The sequence below is a fragment of the Ooceraea biroi genome, chromosome 10 (assembly GCF_003672135.1).
Source record: "Ooceraea biroi isolate clonal line C1 chromosome 10, Obir_v5.4, whole genome shotgun sequence".
Classification (NCBI taxonomy): Eukaryota; Metazoa; Arthropoda; class Insecta; order Hymenoptera; family Formicidae; genus Ooceraea; species Ooceraea biroi.
Genome location: NC_039515.1, coordinates 7,406,249 through 7,429,634, shown reverse-complemented (window position 1 = coordinate 7,429,634; position 23,386 = coordinate 7,406,249). Strand labels below are relative to the sequence as shown.

The following is a 23,386-nucleotide window of genomic DNA, read 5'->3' as shown; positions in this document are numbered from 1 at the left end:
GACTAAAACCTAGTGCGGGTTATCGGGAAGGTAACCTTTGTAATATATGTCAATATCATGTTTTTGCTTCACGTGGACAGCTAAAAATTCGTGCGAAATCATTAAACTTTCTTTGTTTATAACTTTTTAACAAACAACGAGCGACGGCTAAAACCTCTTCAAGGTCACTCAGGAGGGTGACTTTGACAACATATGTCAAGGTCATCGGGGCTGGGTCCGTTAAAGTACATAATTACCAAAAATATTTTATGATTAATATTAAATAATTTACACCATGATGATCTACTAGCTTGATCAGCTTACAGCATACACAATGAGCGTTTTGCTTCCGGATAGTCCGAATAGAATCAAAGGATTAAACCCTCGCCGTCCAAGCTAACCAACCAACCCGATTTGAATTAAAAACATGAGCGAGTAATCCCTCACGTCCGTCCGAGCGGAATTTGACAATTAACGCTGGTAATTATTGCGCGGGTGCAGATGCGGCCGATTACGAAATACCCGCGTATCTGACGGCACGACTAATCAGACTAATGGAATCCGCGAGATCCGAGGGAAACGGGCGTGGAGAAATATTTTCGTATGCGGGGAAAAAGAGAAGGAAACTCATGCTCTCTCGTAATGCGGCGAGCGCTAAGCACGCTCCCGCTCCGGTCGTTAGCACAATAAAGTTGCGCGCGAAAAAGTTAATGCTGCGAAACGTAGTATATGCTATATGTGGCATCGTTAATTCTCGAGTGACCGACTCTCGCAAAATCCTCTACTTTCGCCTCCGTCGATGTCTCTTCTGCTGCCCCGAAATAATTACATCCGAGGCAATTCCGTTCTATCGAAACCGCTAAGGAACGATTAAACGCATCGCACCGTCTCTTATCGAGACCCCGCAGTGTCCGTGTGAAGTTAGCCCCCCAACATTAAAAAAAATTAACTATCTATAGCTTATTCGATTGCTCATCGTTTGCACATGTATGCACATTTCGAATTTTCGTTTGCACATTTCTAGTAAAAAAGTTATTAACAAAACAATTTTGGGGGGGCCAACTTCACGCTAGCCCCCCACCCACGAGCAAATTAATTCAAAAAACACTTAATCGACAGATTCTCGTTTGCACATTCCGAATCAGGTCGATTTTTCGTTTGCACACCCTTAGTTAAAAAGTTATTAACAAAACAATTTTGGGGGGGCCAACTTCACGCTAGCCCCCACCCACGAGCAAATTAATTCAAAAAACACTTAATCGACAGATTCTCGTTTGCACATTCCGAATCAGGTCGATTTTTCGTTTGCACACCCTTAGTTAAAAAGTTATTAACAAAACAATTTTGGGGGGGCCAACTTCACGCTAGCCCCCCACCCACGAGCAAATTAATTCAAAAAACACTTAATCGACAGATTCTCGTTTGCACATTCCGAATCAGGTCGATTTTTCGTTTGCACACCCTTAGTTAAAAAGTTATTAACAAAACAATTTTGGGGGGGCCAACTTCACGCTAGCCCCCCACCCACGAGCAAATTAATTCAAAAAACACTTAATCGACAGATTTTCGTTTGCACATTCCGAATCAGGTCGATTTTTCGTTTGCACACCCTTAGTTAAAAAGTTATTAACAATCAAAGTTTCGAGATTGGTCGAAAAATTAACCTGATTCGGAATGTGCAAACGAAAATCTGCCGATTAATGCCACTTTGAATGCAGAATCCGTGTTCCGAGCTTATTTGCCAAATTCGACCTATCCTGAAACTTTGATTGTTAATAACTTTTTATCTAAGGGTGTACAAACGAAAAATCGACCTGATTCGGAATGTGCAAATGAAAATCTGTCAATTAAGTGTTTTTTGAATTAATTTGCTCATGGGTGGGGGGCTAGCGTGAAGTTGGCCCCCCCAAAATTGTTTTGTTAATAACTTTTTTACTAGAAATGTGCATACATGTGCAAACGATGAGCAATCGAATAAGCTATAGATAGTTAATTTTTTTTAATGTTGGGGGGCTAACTTCACACGGGTCCCCGCAGTGCAGTTATTGCATTCCACTTGCCGTATCAAAGAACGATCGAAAGATCATCGAAAGATTCTTTTTATATCTTATCTTGTAGGAATTTCTAATTTTCTCTATTTCTCTACTATTTATGTACGATCTTCATGATGTTTAAAATAAAAGATTAGATTTTAGAACAGCAATTATATTTAGAGAAATAAATATAAATGTATATCAAGCATAGATTTGGATATTGATAAATAAAATATTTGAGCAGTATCAAAACACAGATAAGGAGTTTCGCCTACGTTTCCTAGCACGGTAATTTGCATAATCCAACACGTTTGATAAACGTTACGAGGATTCCTTTAACGTATTAAGGCAACGTAACGTTACAGCACGGTGAAAACTATACGACTAGAATCCTGAAACCACAAAGCCCGCAAGGGAGTCCCGAACGTTATCGTGGTATCCTATACACGCACACGAACGCATAACATTACTCGGTTTTACGAGCTTCTGCTTGATATTAAGTGCCTTATGAATACGAGCACGAATATACACGCACACACGAGGGCGTCTCTCCGCGAGCGTGTAGCCTTAAGAATTAATGTGATCGATGCTCGTAGATAAGCGGAGTTAAAGGGGATGTAGCTGTTTTGCTAAAGACTGAACAACAGAGACACTCGGAGCGATTTCACTATGATGTCCCGAATAAAAGTAAAAAACTTGCAAATGGAAAGAAGAAAACCGGTTCTCTTCGAAATATTTATCATTATAATTATAGTTAACTCTTGCATACAATTAGAAACAAGTTCCTATTTCTTATCAAATCTACTTATTAGATCGTAAATTATAAGCAAGGATTTTAAAGAGAATATTAATTGGAATTTTATAGCAAAATGTAGCTCATTGTGGGATAGATATGGTGCTTTCTAATTAAAATAACACAATTATTTTAATATCCACAGATGTATGTAAGAAAAAGGCGTACGTGAAATACAAATAATGTGCACAAAAAATATTGTATTGCAAAAAACCGATTCGCCGATATTTTATCTAGATGCCAATATGCCACCGACTCTATTCCGGTATCGCATCTTGACGTTTGATCTGCCTAACTCATCGAGCGTCTACTTGATGTCGCGCGACTGAACCATAATATCGCCGTAACAAGCTTCGCTCGCAACGGATACCGCCGAAATTCGCTTCGGAAAATCACCATTACATACTACGTGAATCTCCGTTATACCTAGATTCCAATAACCGCGGACTCCATTATTCTTCGCCGCCGAAACGGGAACAAAATTGCTCTCTGCACAACATCCCGCAGGAAAAGTTAATCCTGTGTCGAGCTCGCGAGGACAGTAATATCGAAATGTACACGCAAAATAATCGATCACAATTCGCTAAAAAAGAGCTAGACAAGCTCAATGCCTGAAAAGTTAGGTTTGTGCATCTCGTAATTGATATTTAGCGAAAACGTGAAATAAAATAATGTAATAACTTTTATGAATATATGAATTCATGAAATTTATTTCCAATATTGAAAATTCTGTATGATATAATATTCTATGAAATAATATCTCTATGACAAAAGTATATCGTTACATGAAATATCATTAATATAATAATTTTATAACGATAGATAATTGCACTTTTCATATTTGATAATATTATGATAGAATATGACCACTTAACTTTTCGTGAATTGTAATCAATTAGTTATTCGTGCAAGCTCCATTTAAATTATTTGAGGATCGCTTTAAATTATTCCACAAAGCCGTTATAATATCCATATCTATGCGTATGTGTGTGCGTACATGGAGCACGGTCATAATTTGACTTGGGATCCCGAAAACCCAGGTCCTGACCCGTTTGCGTTTGCAAAGTCCAGCAGCGCACAATGGCATTTTATCGCTCAATTTGGTAAAATGTTCCCTTTTTTTAAATAAACAAAGTAATATAGATCCAAGTTCCAAAATATAATAGATAATCAGTTTTTAATAATAATTCACTTGGAATCTTTCAATACTGCTCGACAATTTTCAAATAATATCCTTTTCTCACTCCAACTTATTCGCAAATGAACAAATCTTATTTTCGGCTCTACAGGGTGTCCCGGGTTTTAACCGACAAACTGCGGGAGCATATTCTACTAGTGGAAATAAGAAAAAATTCTTATATCGAGTTTGCTTAGAAATGCTTCGTTACAAAGTTATAAACCAATATTGAAAAGAAATATCAGATAAGTAACAACGGATTTTTTCACAAAAATAAAAATTATCTACGCAATGATTTAGTGACGCATTTCAAAATGTTGTCCTTGCACATCGATACAAGCTAGACATCGACGTAGTACAGAATTTGTTACGGTACGACATTCCTGAAAATTTTGTTGCATCTCAGTAACCGAATTAGTAATTCGTTGCTTTAAATCTTCAAGCGAGATTACTTCTGTACTGTAAACTTTATTTTTTAAAGTTGCCCATAAATAAAAATCAAGAGGCGTTAAATCGGGCGATCTTGGAGGCCAGAAAACCGGTCCTCCTCGACCAATCCACCTATGAGCGTAATGTTCATCTAACCAGTTTCTAACTTGTCTAGCACAGTGCGATGGACAACCGTTTAACTGTATCCAGTTGTTTTGGCGAAACTGCAGTGGCACATTTTCCATCAAAATTGGTACATGTGAATACACATAACATAAACATCTTCGACCTTCCAAATTCTACACTATGTTCCGTTGTTACTTATCTGATATTTCTTTTCAATATTGGTTTATAACTTTGTAATGAAGCATTTCTAAGCAAACTCGATATAAGAATTTTTTCTTATTTCCACTAGTAGAATATGCTCCCGCAGTTTGTCGGTTAAAACCCGGGACACCCTGTATATAAGCTTATCTGATTTTTCGTAAGGAGCAATCGTAATCAATTGAATTAATTACCTAACTGAGGATACTTCATCGCGACAAAAGGGTACATCACGAGATGCGATTGATATAGACAACAGAATAATGTCACTCACCACTTTGTCGTCCGCGTAGATGATCGACGATCTCGGCGCACCGCTGGCAAACACGGCGAGAAGGGCGGCGACAACAATGTGGTGCATCATCTTCGCAATTGAGCACATCCGTCCGGTTTCCTCAAAAAGATCACTGATGCAACACTGCGGCACTTGCGAGAGACCGTTCCGGCGTTTTCCACGCGATCGCGAGAGTTTTCACGCGAACGAATCTACGAAGTAAACTTCGACGATGGTAACCGGAAACCGAAGCACTGCGTCGCGACACCGAGTCTTTCTTTTCGCGCTGAATCGCGCGCGAAGTCGCTCGATCGTTCTTTGAGCTTCCGCAGGAATATTTGCGAGATATTTGTGGCAGTAGCGAGCGATAAGGATTCCACCAGCGATCTCTGAACTCTCTTCGGGGCGATTCAAACGCGCCAAGTGGAACAGATGAGCTTCCACCGGCTGATCTGCCGAGTCTTTTCGGGGTCTCCTCGGGTCTCTTCGCGCGGCACGAGGCGAATAAAGATTCCACCGGGGTGACTCGGCGAATCCAAATCTTGAGGTGCCAATCGAAGCACGAAAATTCAGAGTACGTTCGACCAAATAATTTCCGAGTTCCTTCAGGTTCTGGTTAAATTGTCTTTTCGAGGTATCCGCAAAGCGAGATCCCTTCAAGATCCTTCAAAAAACGCACACTCGTAGGCTACGCGTATCTCTTGTTCCTGATGTCGACGGAATGCAGAGGACAATAATCAGCCAGTGATTCCTTCGGTCTTCTTGAAGGGCTCGCGCAATAATTCGCGACAATTCAGAACGTCGCCTGTCCGGTACTCTCGCGGCAGCGTACCGCCGATGAATGGATGGTAGTTGCGATCACTATGACACGATCGCCGAATCTACCGGCAACGGGGATCACTCACGTGACCAGACGATCGCCTACGGCGATCCGAGCAGAGACTTTTCCTCACGCGCGATGGTTTCTCCCACCGACAGCTGTATGTCCGCTTGTGGCTCTTCCTGATTTCCCACTTCTTTTTCCTCTTCCTCGTCCGTGTTCAACCACGACGGTTAAATACCTTGTCCGTGTGTACGTGTGGTCGCCCGTTACCCTATTCGGCCAACTTCTTCCTTTCCTTCTTCCTTTTTGCGAATCGGCCGACTCTCGTCAACTCGGCTGCCTTCCTGCGCCGCCCGCGGCGATGACGACGATGATGGCGACGAGGACGGCGGTAACTACCAGCTTCTCCGTATTTTCCTCCGGATTCGGGCTTTCCAGCGGCTGGCACGTCCATCCGCCGACCTGAGACGGCATTTCATCGTTTTAAAACGATATTATACAAGTAATCCGCTTTGTCGGTAATTATTTCTTAATCTCTATTCTATAACACTGTCGCTTGACAAAGCAAATTTTGTACGACATTCTGTTTAATAAAATTGTTTTTCTTTACTGCGTTGAATGTATCTTGATAATTAGATCTCAAATTAAATCCCTTACATTCGCAGCTACTATTTTATTTAATTGAGAAAGCAATGGCGAAGCGATAAAATACCGGAGACAGTGTCATTACTGCGCGATGAAAGAGAGAGAGAGAGAAATGATAGAAAAGAAGATAACGTCGACTGCGGATCGAGATTCATTCGCGACGAAAAGTCTGTCCAGGGGGAAACGAGAGACAAAAAGTATGCAAACTTCATCGGGCCCTTTACGGTTCCCAGTACGGTTTCAGAAGAACCATTCGACGACTCGCGCGAAACAGTGCTCTTTTATATTCGGCACGAGAAACGACCGTCCGGACTTAATGGGCCCAAGAAGTCGGGCTTCTCGTCACCTTTGAGAATTGTAAAAGAAAACGCGAGGAAGAGAGAAGAACCTTGTTGAATTTCAGCCGCGGCCGAAGCAATCCGATCATCTCCGAAAGAGGATACGTCAAGAATCTCAATGCTGGAAAATTGTGAAAGAGGAAGGAACTCTCTAAGATGCTGCCCGATCGACCTCGCAGGTCCATCGTAGAGTCCACGATCTGGAAGACCGGAAGTATTCTCTGGAAAATTCTGAAAAAGCGCGTGACCCGTTGCACATCGATATAAAATAAAATCGATATCGATGGAAAGAAAATTCCATTTCGATGTTATACCGAAGAGATGCACGTGTTTTCGAGATCGACGAAACTCGGAAATTCTCGAGCCGCGTGACATCGACACTAAGCTCGGCAAATCCTCGGAGAGAAAATATGATATGAGCGCTTGCAGGCGGATGATAAGCATGTAGATGGAAAGGAAGAATTATAAGGAGGATAGCGAGAAGAAAAACATAATTAAATCCGTCCCGGACTGAATAAATCTGTGTGCGCCTGATGAGAATTCCATTCTGTTTCGTTTCACTCGCATACACGACTAGAATGGAGATCAGAATCTTTGGGGAACGTTAACCCAGACTAGATTGAACTGATTGACTAGATTGATTAATTCATATATGTTCAAATTGTCATAAATTTATTAAATTTAACAAATGCATGTTAGAAACTATATTTTATTATGTAATACTAGATTTTTGGAAATACAAGAATTTAAAATAACGTCGTGTTTGTAATGAAATCTTATAGTTTAGTGACTAAAATAACTTGCAACATAGCAACATAACATAATAATTATTATAACACGAGACAAGTATCTTATAAATTCCTTTTTTATATATTTTATATTTCGCACACGGTAATTCGTACAATAAGCGACTCGTTAAAGCGTTAAGGGGGGAACCTGCTTTAGAACGTTGAAAATAAGGTATAATTTTACGAATTTTTTTGGAGAAACTATACAGCGGATCATTATAAAATTTTGATGCATTTATTAGTACATGTTTAAAGATAAAAAAAATTATTTTTTTATTTGAATATATCGCTTGTAGAGGTCGTCCTGGAGAAATCTTAGTGCAGCCGCGTCGCCGGCATTGCAAATTGGTGAGCATTCTCCTGCCTCCAAATTTCATCCAAACTGAAAAATTGAAATATTTTCTCGTTATTTATGAATTCCCATCGTCGATGAACCTTTAATATTCATAAAAACATTAAGTTAAACAATTACTTTTGCATGAAAAAGTTCAACAACTTTGCCTAAAAATCGTACTTTTGTGTTCTAAGCTCCACCATTTTGGCACTTTTCAACTTTTTTCTTCTCTCTTTGGTTCATCGACGATGGGAATTCATAAATAACGAGAACGTGTTTCAATTTTTCAGTTTAGACGAAATTTGGAGGCAGGAGAACGCTCACCGATTTGCAATGCCGGCGACGCGGCTGCACTAAGATTTCTCCAGGACGACCTCTACAAGCGATATATTCAAATCAAGAAATAATTTTTGTTATCTTTAAACATGTACTAATAAATGCATAAAAGTTTTATAATGATCCGCTGTATAGTTTCTCCAAAAACAATTCGTAAAATATACCTTATTTTCAGCGTTCTAAAGCAGGTTCTCCCCTTAAGTGGTGGGAATTCACTCGCATCATTTTATGATGCACGGAACACTAAAGCGCGAAGATGATCGATCATATGGAAAAGCGAAACGCCATCAGTCGTCGATGGCTGGAAAAATGACGGGAATGAGGACGTAAGATAAACGGAAGCCGATCGTGCGAGCGACCGGAAACCGGAAGGAGATTCTCACGCGGGGCCAAAAGAACCAGAGAATAGTTATCGGCCAGAGAACGTGCCAACGCGAGCGGTCTGACCTCATTTCGTCGTCGTGTCTCGATAACCGGGAGCATTCTTCGCTGGCAACATGCTCGGCGTTTTCACCTCGTTTCTCTAACAGCGATTTTTCTCGCGCGAGTCGATGTCTCGACAAAATAAACGAGACCTGGTTCAATCCCAAACTGTCACAGACATTCTTTCACGACTTTCGAGAGCAATTTTCTTCCTTGAAAACATATTTGTGCTCGGATATAAACTTTAGTTTCATTTTTCCAATTTAAAGTCGCATGCACGAACAAAAATGAAATTGTAATTAAAACCTTTTTTTACAACAAAACTAGATTCCAGATTGCATCGAAAATTGTTGGATAAAAAGTTGGATAAAACTGCGAGGATAAATAAAATTTTTCGGCAATTTGTTTAGCCTGTCCGTATAGAAAGAGTAGATTGAAAAAATCGATAGCAAAAATAGCGGGAAATATATCTCTCAGAAACTGAGAATATTAGTATTAATTGATTTTAGAGAATATTAGTATTACAGTAATACCGCAATTATTTAAGATTCCAAAGATACGATAATTTTCTGAAGAAATTTTTCCGGAAACGCTAAACGAGCAAAAAGCAAAAGAAATGCAGGTAGAGTGCAATCGAGTGGACTGCGCAATCACATTACCAGGGCATTGACGCGATCTTTCTCTCTTTCTTTCTTTCTTTCCACAGTAAACACAACAGATAAAAGGCCGCGGGGACAAGGAAAAAGACAACCGGTCGAAGACCCTGAAGAGATACAATGAACTAATACACTTTTGTCCGAGTAGCCTGGTTTGATCATCAACGACTCGCCCAGTTTCGATACCGTAACATCAACAATCACGCGAAATCAACAATTCGTCATGAAAAAAGCTCAGAAACTTAAGACAAAAAGAGAGAAAATGTTTCCTTGATCATTTAATTAATATTAATTACAACAATTAATAATAATTGTAATTTACATACATAAAGTCTCTCTCATAACTTTCAGAGGATTATACAGTTATAATTATACATTATATAAATATATATATACATATATATAAAATTGTTATATTATAAAGTTAGGATTATTATCCCAAAGAAAGGAAATCAAACAACAGGTGAGAGAAAACTATACGTGAGCTCGAAAAATGCATAATTATTCAAAATGTGCATTATTAATTATAAGAAATTGACTCGTGAAACTTGATGATTTTTAATGAAACATAACTTTCTCTCTCCCTTTCTTTCTCTTCATATCATATTTCTACGTGGAATAACGGCCAATTATTTACGTAAATCGTAATAAAAAAAGGAAACTACGTAGGCGAAGTATAGAGTTGTGATAATGTGGTATACATATATGCGCGCTGTTGCATAACCCGCTAATAAACACGATATGTTTTTAGTTCAGAAGGTAACGGTATCTAAAAACGTAGAAGCATCCCTTCGAACTCGGAAACAATCTATAGAGCCAATATAGAGACATTATCGAATTTTTATACGAATCCGATAGAGAGAGCGCATATTTCGTCAGAAAAAAAACATTCACAAAACTGTTCTCTTCCTATCGAGTTAGCAATCTGATTATAGCTGTTATTTAAATAACGCTAAATTGCCTTTTCTCACTGTAATTGTGTAGAACTTCTTAAAGCGCCATTGAAAGGTCATTAACGCGATGCAATCGGAAACTCCAATCATGGAACGTGAAATTTTAATTTCGATAAACTCCAATGACCAAACGAATTTCATTATTTGCGGATACAATCCTGATTTGTCCCTTCGGATGTGCCCCATGTGTGCATCCGAACGAGAAATCTGCGAAAATCTTTGCTCTCGGGACCGCGCGTTCCGGATTCCCTCGCTTCTTTAGTGAGGATAGATACGTTAAAAGAGAAAAAGACAAGAAAAAATAAGAGAGAGAGGCAGAGAGAGAAAGAGGGCGACGATGAAGAGAGCCGCCGCCGCCCACTCGCACGGATATTTTCTGAATCGCGAAGGTCTCTCCTCCTTTTCTCCGATTCTCTCGCATTTACAGTGGCTTCCGATGTGCGGTTTATAAACATATTTCAAATGCGAAACTGCTCCAAAGGATTTGGCAAGCGCAAAAGGCCTTTCGGTGATGCACTGCGTCGTTCATTCACTCCACGAAAAACTGAGGAAGCCTCCCTTTCGTGCTTTTGCGTTTCCCTTGTAATGTGAATAACAGAGAACTTTAATTTAAACATACAAGCTTTTTTCTATTTTTAAATTCAAGAGCTTCTCTCACTTTTGTATAATCGCTTTTTCTTATCAATTTAAACATTTATAGACATTTATAATATAAAATTTATATGAACGTATTTTATTCTCACATTTGTTTCTCGTACATGCATATTGGAAGTTAGTTTCTCAAATGTAAGAAATACGATTGTAAGTACGTCACGTTGACACACGCACACGACAATAGGCAGCACTTGCTGGATACCTTTGTCCAAGTAGCCGAAATACTTTACGCGAGGGCGCGTTGTCAGCGAGCGCTCGAGACGAGCTAGTCGCGGAAGTCGGAGCGGGCAGTCTGAGATCGATAATCGAACGAATAGGTAGTGCGAGAATCCATAACGAGCGAATCATCCTTTGTCTGTATCAAGTTCGGTATTAAATATAAGATATTGTTGGTGTTGCTAAATCACAAGTATTCTGACTATTCTCCATTCAAGCTCCCGATCCAAATCTACTCCAATAAGAAGAGATAATTTATAAGCATAATAACGGCTTATAGAGATAAAAAAAAAAAGATTACACAAATATGATACATGATCATAATATTCCCACAGGGAGCTTTTAAAAAGAAACGAAGCATACTTCGAGAAAAGGTTTGAGAAACATTGCGGTACTAGGATGTAGTAGCAAGCTCTCCTAACCTAACCAGCTATCTATCTGGCTGCATCAAAGTTGCGTCTGTTTCTTGAACCTAGACCGTGAAATACATCACGTATACCTTACAGTATGAATCAACCTGGCCGGCACTCACGGGCTTTTCCAGAGTGAACGAGCGCACTAATGCAAATAATCCGTTCGATATGCTAATCACATCCAAATCTGTATGCTGCTGACTCGCTCACAGACGCTACATCAAGATTATACTGGCAATACCCATCATCATTATAAATCATCATTACTTTAGTTATTTGTTAACTGATTTCGATGATAACTCGTTGACGAACGAATTTATAACACCGCCTTGAAAATACTTAATTAATTTTCTGACTATCGTTAAAATCGAAAATCCATGAAAGCAGATGAATTATACAGATTTAATATGAACGAGATCGCACGGCTCATTTGCGCCACGGAAATTTAATCCATCAGAATTCCCGATTTAATTTACACGAAATGATCAGTTCTTCCGTACGAATAAATCTTCCATTATTTCCGGCGTAAGTGCAGTTTTAAGTCGATGGATTTACGTACGTATTTCTGCTGCCTTTTCACATCCGCGTAACAAATTTCCATTTTCGGCGTTCGCAAAAAACAAGAATTTAATTTGAAGTTCGGAAAATTGCGTTATTCAATTTTCTCCCTGAAAACCGACAAAGCCCAAGCTCCTATCGACAAACGCATTCTCATTGGATGAAAGCTGAAGTCCGTTTTTGGCCAGTGACTCTTTGTGAAAATCTGGCATGGCGCGCAATCGGTGACACGTCCTACGTTCATCGCGAAAAAAGCTGGATCCAAAATTCGAGCCTTGCGCTTTCCCGTTCACACATACACACATTCACACAGAACACGCAAGAGATACATCGTCGTCGCACACACAAAAAATTCAGCACATTTCCTCTCTCGTTTCCGTTCTCTCCCGCTCTCCCACGCGTTTACGTAGCGCGCGCATGAGACATGCATATACTCACACGCATACACACGCGCGCAATTTTTTTCATGCCGGTTTTCTTGATCGTTCGAGATCCTGATGCAACAGCAACGTCGTCTTCTCTGTCAGCAATTTTATATACCTCTGTTTATATCTTTTCTCAATTTAAAATTCGTTCAGAAAATCCTAACATCTTTTTGTGAGATTCTAAGATTTATCGACGCTCCAGACTTACTGATATAACTTTTATTTTACTTTATATATCGATATCAATCTCTTATCGTTAAGCGATTTTGTTTTCACGTCTCGTGAGCGTATAAACATTGTCATATAAACATTAGAGACACAAAACAATTTCGAAATGAGAAGACCAGATATTTTTCGGAGCGACAGTCGGGACGCGCTAAAAGCGTGATGCCTTTTCAAGGCGGACCCGCTCTATCTTCCAGCCAGAATAAATAGTATCATTCCGCACACTCTGGACTGTTCAACCGACGCTGCCGTTGTCATCATAAACGAACTGTGCTGGAGAAATAGATCTCATAATAGATCTCGTAAACGTACGCAGCTGCGATCGGTGCGGTTCGCGCTGTCATCTCCACGCCGCCGCCGCCAACGACGACGACGATGACGACGTCATTTCCTGTCCGGCGGCGAGATCGGTTCGTTAGATCCGAGGAGGGCCACGAGCAACGCGCCTGTGCACCTCTTGCGACGCGATACGAGAGAAACACCCACGTGCGAACAGCGCGCCGCGTGCCGCGCGACTGACGCCCGTCTCTTTCGAGGGCTCGCTTCGTGATCCCGCCCTCCCCTACTGCCCTCCCACACGTACAACTCGTCCTCGTCTCGCTGCCGGTCGATCCCGACGATAGAAAGAGAGAATGAAAGAGAGAGCAAAAGAGAACCGAGACGCTAAATCCCACGATCTCTTTTCTCTTTCTTGCTCTTCTCTCTATCTCTGTCTTACTGCATGGATGCTGCTCCGACATGTACAAAATCGGCGACAAGCTTTGATTTCCAATTATCGAAAGTAATAAGCTTCCTTCCGCGCATACTGCGCCGTTTCCAAATCCGGAGGATTTGATAATTAATTTTATAGTACCAACGGTATACTTAGCGTGATGTATTGGGTTGGCCAAAAAGTAATTGCGTTTTTTTTTATATAAATAAAAGGCGAATTTTTCATGGGAAACAAAAACTTTATTAAACAATATATTGTCCATTTTGTTTGATTATCTTTTGCCATTTTTCAGGCAACTTCATGATTCCGCGCTCAAAAAAGTTCTTATCTTTTTCAGCAAAAAACTATTCCAACAACGATTTCATATCCTCATCGGCAGTAAAGGTTTTACTATTCAAGGCGTTTTGCAAAGAACGAAACGAATGGTAATCTGATGGTGCCAGGTCTGGCGAATATGGTGGATGTGGTAACATCATGGTAACACATCCCATCCAAGCTGCAACAATTTTTCACGAGTGACCAAACGTGTACGTGGTCTAGCGTTATCATGGCGAAACGCAACACCTTTGCGATTCACCAATTCTCGACGTTTCTGTTTGATGGCATCATTTAATTTATCCAGTTGACGACAGTATACGTCTGAATTAATGGTTTGATTCCTTGCAAGCAGCTCAAAATACACAATACCTTTAAAGTCCCACCAAACTGACAGCATAATCTTTCTTTGGTGAATATCTGCTTTTCAAGTGCTTTCAGCAGGTTCATCACGCTTGCTCCACGAGCTTTTTCGTTTGACGTTGTTGTAGACGATCCATTTTTCGTCGCCTATTATCATGCGTTTCAAAAATCGATCATTTTCCTCACGTTTCAAAAGAGAATCGCAGATGTCAATACGCTTAGTGAGATGAATTTCTTTCAGCTCATGTGCTACCCAAATATCGAGCTTACTAATGTATCCAAGTCGTTTTAAATGCTTTTCAACACTCGATTTCGATACGTTAAGATTCTCAGCAATCTCTCGTGTCGTTAAACGCCGATTCGAATCGATCAGTGCCTTTATTTTGTCATCATCAATTTCGATTGGCCTTCCTGAGCGTGGTGCATCTTTCACATTAAAATCTGCAGATCGAAATTTAGTAAACCAATTTTGACACTGCCGCAGTTTTAAAGCATCTTCGCCATATATTGGGTTGGCCAAAAAGTAATTGCGTTTTTTTTATATAAATAAAAGGCGAATTTTTCATGGGAAACAAAAACTTTATTAAACAATATATTGTCCATTTTGTTTGATTATCTTTTGCCATTTTTCAGGCAACTTCATGATTCCGCGCTCAAAAAAGTTCTTATCTTTTTCAGCAAAAAACTATTCCAACAACGATTTCATATCCTCATCAGCAGTAAAGGTTTTACCATTCAAGGCGTTTTGCAAAGAACGAAACGAATGGTAATCTGATGGTGCCAGGTCTGGCGAATATGGTGGATGTGGTAACATCATGGTAACACATCCCATCCAAGCTGCAACAATTTTTCACGAGTGACCAAACTTGTACGTGGTCTAGCGTTATAATGGCGAAACACAACACCTTTGCGATTCACCAATTCTCGACGTTTCTGTTTGATGGCATCATTTAATTTATCCAGTCGACGACAGTATACGTCTGAATTAATGGTTTGATTCCTTGCAAGCAGCTCAAAATACACAATACCTTTAAAGTCCCACCAGACTGACAGCATAATCTTTCTTTGGTGAATATCTGCTTTTCAAGTGCTTTCAGCAGGTTCATCACGCTTGCTCCACGAGCTTTTTCGTTTGACGTTGTTGTAGACGATCCATTTTTCGTCGCCTATTATCATGCGTTTCAAAAATCGATCATTTTCCTCACGTTTCAAAAGAGAATCGCAGATGTCAATACGCTTAGTGAGATGAATTTCTTTCAGCTCATGTGCTACCCAAATATCGAGCTTACTAATGTATCCAAGTCGTTTTAAATGCTTTTCAACACTCGATTTCGATACGTTAAGATTCTCAGCAATCTCTCGTGTCGTTAAACGCCGATTCGAATCGATCAGTGCCTTTATTTTGTCATCATCAATTTCGATTGGCCTTCCTGAGCGTGGTGCATCTTTCACATTAAAATCTGCAGATCGAAATTTAGTAAACCAATTTTGACACTGCCGCAGTTTTAAAGCATCTTCGCCATATATTGGGTTGGCCAAAAAGTAATTGCGTTTTTTTTATATAAATAAAAGGCGAATTTTTCATGGGAAACAAAAACTTTATTAAACAATATATTGTCCATTTTGTTTGATTATCTTTTGCCATTTTTCAGGCAACTTCATGATTCCGCGCTCAAAAAAGTTCTTATCTTTTTCAGCAAAAAACTATTCCAACAACGATTTCATATCCTCATCAGCAGTAAAGGTTTTACCATTCAAGGCGTTTTGCAAAGAACGAAACGAATGGTAATCTGATGGTGCCAGGTCTGGCGAATATGGTGGATGTGGTAACATCATGGTAACACATCCCATCCAAGCTGCAACAATTTTTCACGAGTGACCAAACTTGTACGTGGTCTAGCGTTATCATGGCGAAACACAACACCTTTGCGATTCACCAATTCTCGACGTTTCTGTTTGATGGCATCATTTAATTTATCCAGTCGACGACAGTATACGTCTGAATTAATGGTTTGATTCCTTGCAAGCAGCTCAAAATACACAATACCTTTAAAGTCCCACCAAACTGACAGCATAATCTTTCTTTGGTGAATATCTGCTTTTCAAGTGCTTTCAGCAGGTTCATCACGCTTGCTCCACGAGCTTTTTCGTTTGACGTTGTTGTAGACGATCCATTTTTCGTCGCCTGTTATCATGCGTTTCAAAAATCGATCATTTTCCTCACGTTTCAAAAGAGAATCGCAGGTGTCAATACGCTTAGTGAGATGAATTTCTTTCAGCTCATGTGCTACCCAAATATCGAGCTTACTAATGTATCCAAGTCGTTTTAAATGCTTTTCAACACTCGATTTCGATACGTTAAGATTCTCAGCAATCTCTCGTGTCGTTAAACGCCGATTCGAATCGATCAGTGCCTTTATTTTGTCATCATCAATTTCGATTGGCCTTCCTGAGCGTGGTGCATCTTTCACATTAAAATCTGCAGATCGAAATTTAGTAAACCAATTTTGACACTGCCGCAGTTTAAAGCATCTTCGCCATATACATCAGATAACTTTTTATGAGCTTGCACAGCGTTTTTCCCTTTTCGGAAGTAATAAAACAAAATATGAGGAAAATGTTCTTTTTGATTTTCCATTTTGAAATCGACGGCAAACAAACAATTGTTAACGAAATCGTGTACTTTCTTTTTCTAAAACAAGCTTGAACCGTGAGTTGTTAACCTACATAATGAATTTGCGGTTTAGAATGAAGTTAGTTACATTTCAAGACATGTATGTCCATCTATTGGAAAAAAACGCAATTACTTTTTGGCCAACCCAATATGTGATATGTGCTTGAAGTAGGAAAAAGTTGGAAATGATTATCAAAAATTAACACGATTTTTGATACCGTTCTTCTTTTGATTTAGCTCGACGCAGGTAATATCTGACTAAATTATATTTATGTATTAACAGGATTTGTAGCACGCGCCGCACACGGAAGAAGTTTGTTTATTTGGAAGAAACTAAAATAAATTGTTAAAAAAAATTAATAATATAATTCAGGAAAAGTTCCCGCTTTGTTAATTTTAAATCATGCTTTCGTGCGAAATTTAACAAACATTTATTTACAATCCGCATCTATTTGGATTTGTTATAACATTGTCATTACTTGCCACTACATTTATGCGAATTTCTTTAGCTTTAATTCTGAGAAATATTAATTTCATCGAGTTAATATTATTCGCACAAGTTCGTTCTAAATTGTTTGTATAAATTATGACGATATAAGTAGCTGTAGTAATTACGGCGGTAATGAAAATGTACAAGTACTGGCATCGCTTCATGTAAATATTTAATGAAAATAATGAAAACATAACATTTTAAAACTGACATTTCCGTCCCCTGAGAGAAGTATGTCGAGTGTCAGAAGACCAAAATTATGTGATGTAATTTATATGCATGCTCGTGCCGCAGGCTCGTCTCTTGCTTTTTAATAGAGATTCAACTCAGCCGAGGAGAACAGTTGTTCCAACATCGAAGCATCAATATACAACATTCACATGTTAGAATAATTTAAAATTACAAAACTTTTGAAATGTTCGCATTATTTCCTTCTAACAAACGTCTAAACATTGTATATATCTTCAATTTGCATATTTAGAAGATAATATCAAACTATTCTAAAAATACATAAAAGAGTGAAAAGCGCGAAAAACTAACGCACTCTGTATAATTATTAAAATCGTATAAGAAGGAGCTTGTTAAAAGTCACAAAATAGAGTGGTTTTTCAACTTGTCTCTGGCATTAAAACATTTGTGGCTTTCGCAAATAACGCAAAATCTGGGTCAAGAAGTAACGTCATTTAAATTAATTGAATTCGAATAACAGACGAAATAAAGAAGTTCTGCATGTACTTTGGCACTTGCCCAAAACTTTCGTACTTTTCCTACCGTGGCGCGTCTCTCTTCGCGGCGGCACCACACGGCCACGGAAACGTATGACTGAAGTTCGAAGTTTTCGTATTCTAGTCACAAAACGGCAAAAGTAATTTCGTCTGACGCGGAAACTTTAGGATTTCCTATGTACTTTAAAGAGAAGAAAAGAGAAACAGAGAGGAATGAAAAAGAAATATCACAGAATCTGGGAGAGACGAGCGGCGTAATGGAGCTTATTCTTTTATCTCCCGGTATTGCAGATTCGCGTTTCAGCGATCAATCATGTTGTCACTGTGCGCTTTGCTTAGTGTTAACTCACTTCAAATCCGCTAATGTTCCAAATATATTATACAATCGATAATAATTACAGGATCCAGTTTTCCGCTTTTTATCTTTTAATCTCATTTTTTCATTTTTCATAATATTTTCAATAACAATTTATAATAATAATATATTTTACTCATTTTATGCAAATTGATCTGCTACCGATTAATAAAGAAAAGTACATTTAATATAAATGATATTCTTCTTTCCAAAGATTACAACGTATAAGAGTTTTGTAAATACTCTTCTCAAAAAGATATGTTATGTCATAATTTATTAGCAATTTACAGACTTATCATTGTAAGCTTTACACATCGTTCCAAAATTAATATTACAAAACTTTTGAAAAATTTCCGGCATACTAGCGTACCCCATCGCAATCTTCTCAAGCACACTCACTCGTCCTTAAAACGAGAAGGGGGCTTGTCCTCACGCGTTGGCGAACAAGTATTCGGGTTTCGCACACGTCTACGATGCCGCGTACTCGAAAATGGTAAGAGCGATTTGTTAAATTGACAAGATAAATGGCGATCTCCCGAAACGCGCGAGAATCGATCTCACTAAAACGGACGACATAGAAATGCAAATTACGGGGAATTACGTGTCCTTTCTGCGATTCCAAGCGATTATTCGTCGTGTCACCTGATAGGCCGAACTAAGGGCCTCACACAGCATGAGGTCGTCTGGGAAATCCGTAAGTTCACGCGTGTGAAAGCAGATAATCCATAAAAAATGTCAATGCAAATGAAAGTGCACGATAGATAGTAATTTTCTTTATTGTAAGTTCACTTTTTAATTTTTCTTTAATCTTTTCCTTTCCGCTCTGTCTCTCTTTCCATAGCTTTTAAAAACATTTGTACTTCTTTCTCCGCGATAAAAAAAATATATAGCTTGCTTTATAATAATATATTATATTTTAAATATGCAAATTACGAGAAAATGTAAAAGAAACAACTTTACATGTAAATTGACGTCAATAGCACCATTATCGAATCGGTGTAATCAACCCCTTAGTACTCTACTCTAATTAAAATGATACACTGAATTACATGTATTTATAGTTATTATTTCTAATTTGTATAAATTGTAGTCGTGTATTTATCATGTAATTATATGTATATTATATAGTTTTAATTACTGTATTACCAATAATGTTTCTAGTTATATATACAGGGTGTCCCGGGTTTTAACCGACAAACTGCGGGAGCATATTCTACTAGTGGAAATAAGAAAAAATTCTTGTATCGAGTTTGCTTAGAAATGCTTTCTTACAAAGTTATAAACCAATATTGAAAAGAAATATCAGATAAGTAACAACGGAACATAGTGTAGAATTTGGAAGGTCGAAGATGTTCACATGTATTCATGTTCACTATGTTGAAACGATTCGGTATGATTGTTACTTTCACAACAGTAGCTGTTAGATTTCAATCGTCGTGTCAACTAGCAATTACTATCAGAATGCCAAAAGTGTTTTCAAATGAGGAATACACCGATATTCATTTCGTGTACGGATTCTGTGACGGAAATGCACGAGCTGCCGTACGAGAGTATCAACGTAGATTTCCTAACAGGAGAGTACCAGATAGATTTAAAGCAACGAATTGCTAATTCAGTTACTGAGATGCAACAAAATTTTCAGGAATGTCGTACCGTAACAAATTCTGTACTACGTCGATGTCTAGCTTGTATCGACGTGCAAGGACAACATTTTGAAATGCGTCACTAAATCATTGCGTAGATAATTTTTATTTTTGTGAAAAAATCCGTTGTTACTTATCTGATATTTCTTTTCAATATTGGTTTATAACTTTGTAAGAAAGCATTTCTAAGCAAACTCGATATAAGAATTTTTTCTTATTTCCACTAGTAGAATATGCTCCCGCAGTTTGTCGGTTAAAACCCGGGACACCCTGTATAAATAATGTACTATAATAAATTATATATTACAGTAATATAATTCTTTCCTTTTTATTGCAAAATTCTATCAAAGTTTTAAATGTTTTTATGATCTTTATGTTACTAGATATCCATTTCGTTTTTTCTTCTTTTATTCGTTAATACCATCTTTGTACTTTTCCTCTATACATGTCCCTTTATGTCTCACATTTTAAATTCTATAATCTAATTCCGAGTTCGATCGAGTGGTTTTAAAAGCCGGATTAATTCTTTATGTTCGTGGCGAGATAATCTTTCCGTGCAAGAGAGAATGAATAACGCGACGGGTAACGCGAAAGACGCATTAAAGCATGGAAGAAACATTGTTCACGGAAGGCGGAAAAAAATATTTCGCGCGTAGGATGGTCGCGTGCGAAACGAATAATTTCGATGTAAATAAATGGAAATGTGAAACAGGGTGGCACGACGCGTGCGTCCGAAGAGCGTCAGAATAAATTTAATGCCGTGTATCGTGACGTTTTCCCGTAATCCCGCCGTATATGCTACGCGAACACGTATGGGAGTCCTTCGGGGATGCATACGTGCGAGAACGTGATGACAGATGACACCCGGACGCACCCTGACCCCCTTTAACGATACTCGCAGGACATCTTGTCCTTTTGCCGGTTTCCTCCCCCTTTCTCCTTCGCGATCGATACCGTAGCTACAGGCAGTTACAGGGTGGCCCTATTAATTCCACACCGTAACATCGTATATTAATCAGAATGCAGTCTCAACTGGGGGAAATTAAATGTGATTTCTTCATTATTGATCTATTAATTAATCTGTTTTTAATTTTCTTACTTTACTATCTTGATGCTACGAAAAGTTTGATATTGTATTATTCTTATATGTACATTATCAGTAATGATGAAAATATAAAGATATGATATATATAAAATTTGTTACATTTGATAACACACGCGATTTTATATCAGAAATAATCTTTCAATGATTAAAATCCGCTTAATTAAATAAGCTTGGAAATGCGAATGTTGCAGGTGATAGATGTTGATATAATTCGTATCGCAATTACTAACGCAGTCCATTACGATCTGATTTCATCGAACATCAACATACGTTTTATCGTATTACATTATAAAATATCTTCCGCTATATTAACTTTGCCACCTTAAATACCTTGTAATCCTATCATTCGAACTGATATTTATAAAATCCCCATTAATGTTTTTACATTGTTAACAGATATTTAACAAATTTATCAGGATATGCAATCCAATTCATATCGTAATTATTAAGTCAATCGGTTTACAACTAAATCTGTTGACTGAATTAATCACGATTAATCTGTGATTTAATAATATCCATTAATTAAAAGAAAATAATCGTCGCGATGAATGAATCCAATGACACATGCAACTAGTATTCAAATCAAACTCTTGTCTAAACACTCAAAAGTAACGAGTTCCGAATCGCCTTGAGAATGGAGAAGCGCACCTGAAGTACGAGGCGGAAGTGCAGAGGAAAATTCTATTGATAAATTCTGGAACGTTTGGAGATGAGGTGCCGTCTTTGCAGTGGCAAGACGGAATGAGTTCGAAAGACGGTTACGTGTAAAGCCATGTTGTCGCGGCGATTTGATAACCGCTCGCACGATGTGATATCAACCAATTAATAAATATATGAAGCGTATCGAACTCGAAGCGCGGTATCGCCCTTCGGCTTTTCAAACCCGTCATCAACGGCATACAGCGACGCGCGATGAATGGCCGGTTGAATCAACGTGTGGGCCAACGACCAGCCGTTTCCCGAGATAAAAGTACGCGCTGCAAGATAAGCCCCGCGGACGGATTCATCCTGCCGAAGACGTGTGGGTGCTGTGCCGGAAGCAAAGCCTCTCCCCCGCTCGATGAGGTGCCGCGGCATCGACACTGACTCTTGCGCGAATAGCGAAATCTATATTTACCCCTTTTATCTATCGCTTCTACCAGAACGATCGTAAAGCGTATCACTTCGCACGTTTAATCAAACTTGACCCCCAACTAAATCTTGAAAATTAATTTATCACATTATTTGAGCCAATTTAATCTGCTTCAATTTAATGTTCTGTTATCTAAATTTGTTTGAGAAACAGATATTCCAAATTGAATACAACGAGTTAATTGTTATCAATTGATTTATGTCGAATGTACTGTATTTAGAATGTATAATGTGAGGTTTCTCGTGCTTTTATTAACTAATAATTTTCCATTAACAATATTTATTTAGAGCAATTCTAATACTTAATTTAACATTCATTAATCATTTTTTTTATTAACAATTTAATCTTTTTCTATTCTATTACCGAAGCGGAATAATTCTTACACGTTTTGCCGCTTTGTATTCTAACTTGGCGCAACAGACGTAAAATTACATCACGCCTTTGATTTATACACGATACGTTTCTCCATCCTCGGGATCCCGGTGGGAAAGCCGAGTCGTTAAATGTCAAACGAGAAAGCGTAAAATGCCAGTCTGTGATAAAAGGAGAAGAGGGAGAGAGATAACGAATAGATCAGACAAACGGTAGCCGCCTTCGCGAACAATGACGAATGGCGCGGTGAAAAAAAAGAAAGAAACGCGTCACTTAATGAGTATATTAAATAAAACAGGCGGATAAAAACATTGATACAGAAGTATCAAAATGATTCATAGGCAGGCGAGCACGACACGCCGGAAGCCACTGATTGTTCCGAAGGGTGGTGAACTCCTGCTAAGGGTCAATCGCCTTTTTGTCAATTGACGAGACCGGCCGGACGAATTTCGACGGAACAAATTAGCGGATGTTAATTTTGAAATGTTTGAGCTAATTAAACCACACCGAATAGGTAAATTAAGAGACATTATTCGACAATGTTATTTTCCTCTCTTCACTCTTTCACTCAAAACGACCATTTGCAATAAATAAAATATAGCAAATGACTACTCGACATTTTATTATTAAATTTATTTAATTTATTTCAAAAATAGTAGTTCTTCGGAAATTCTTTCTAAAGAGAAACGGGACTCGCCAAAAAA

General features: G+C 38.5%; 1 protein-coding gene across 3 annotated transcripts in view; it reads right to left on the bottom strand.

Moving 5' to 3' along the window:
- LOC105283753 (matrix metalloproteinase-2) overlaps nt 1-23,386 on the bottom strand; it is a 243,452-nt gene that overhangs the window by 217,296 nt on the left and 2,770 nt on the right. Inside the window, exons 1-2 of one of the 3 annotated variants that reach the window (XM_011346781.2) lie at nt 13,109-13,316; nt 5,010-6,294 (exon numbers count right to left, since the gene is read on the bottom strand). In XM_011346781.2, coding sequence (XP_011345083.1) covers nt 5,010-5,117 — 108 coding nt within the window. In that variant the 5' untranslated portion in view covers nt 5,118-6,294; nt 13,109-13,316. The other 2 variants (XM_020033093.2, XM_011346782.3) reach the window with 2 other exon arrangements.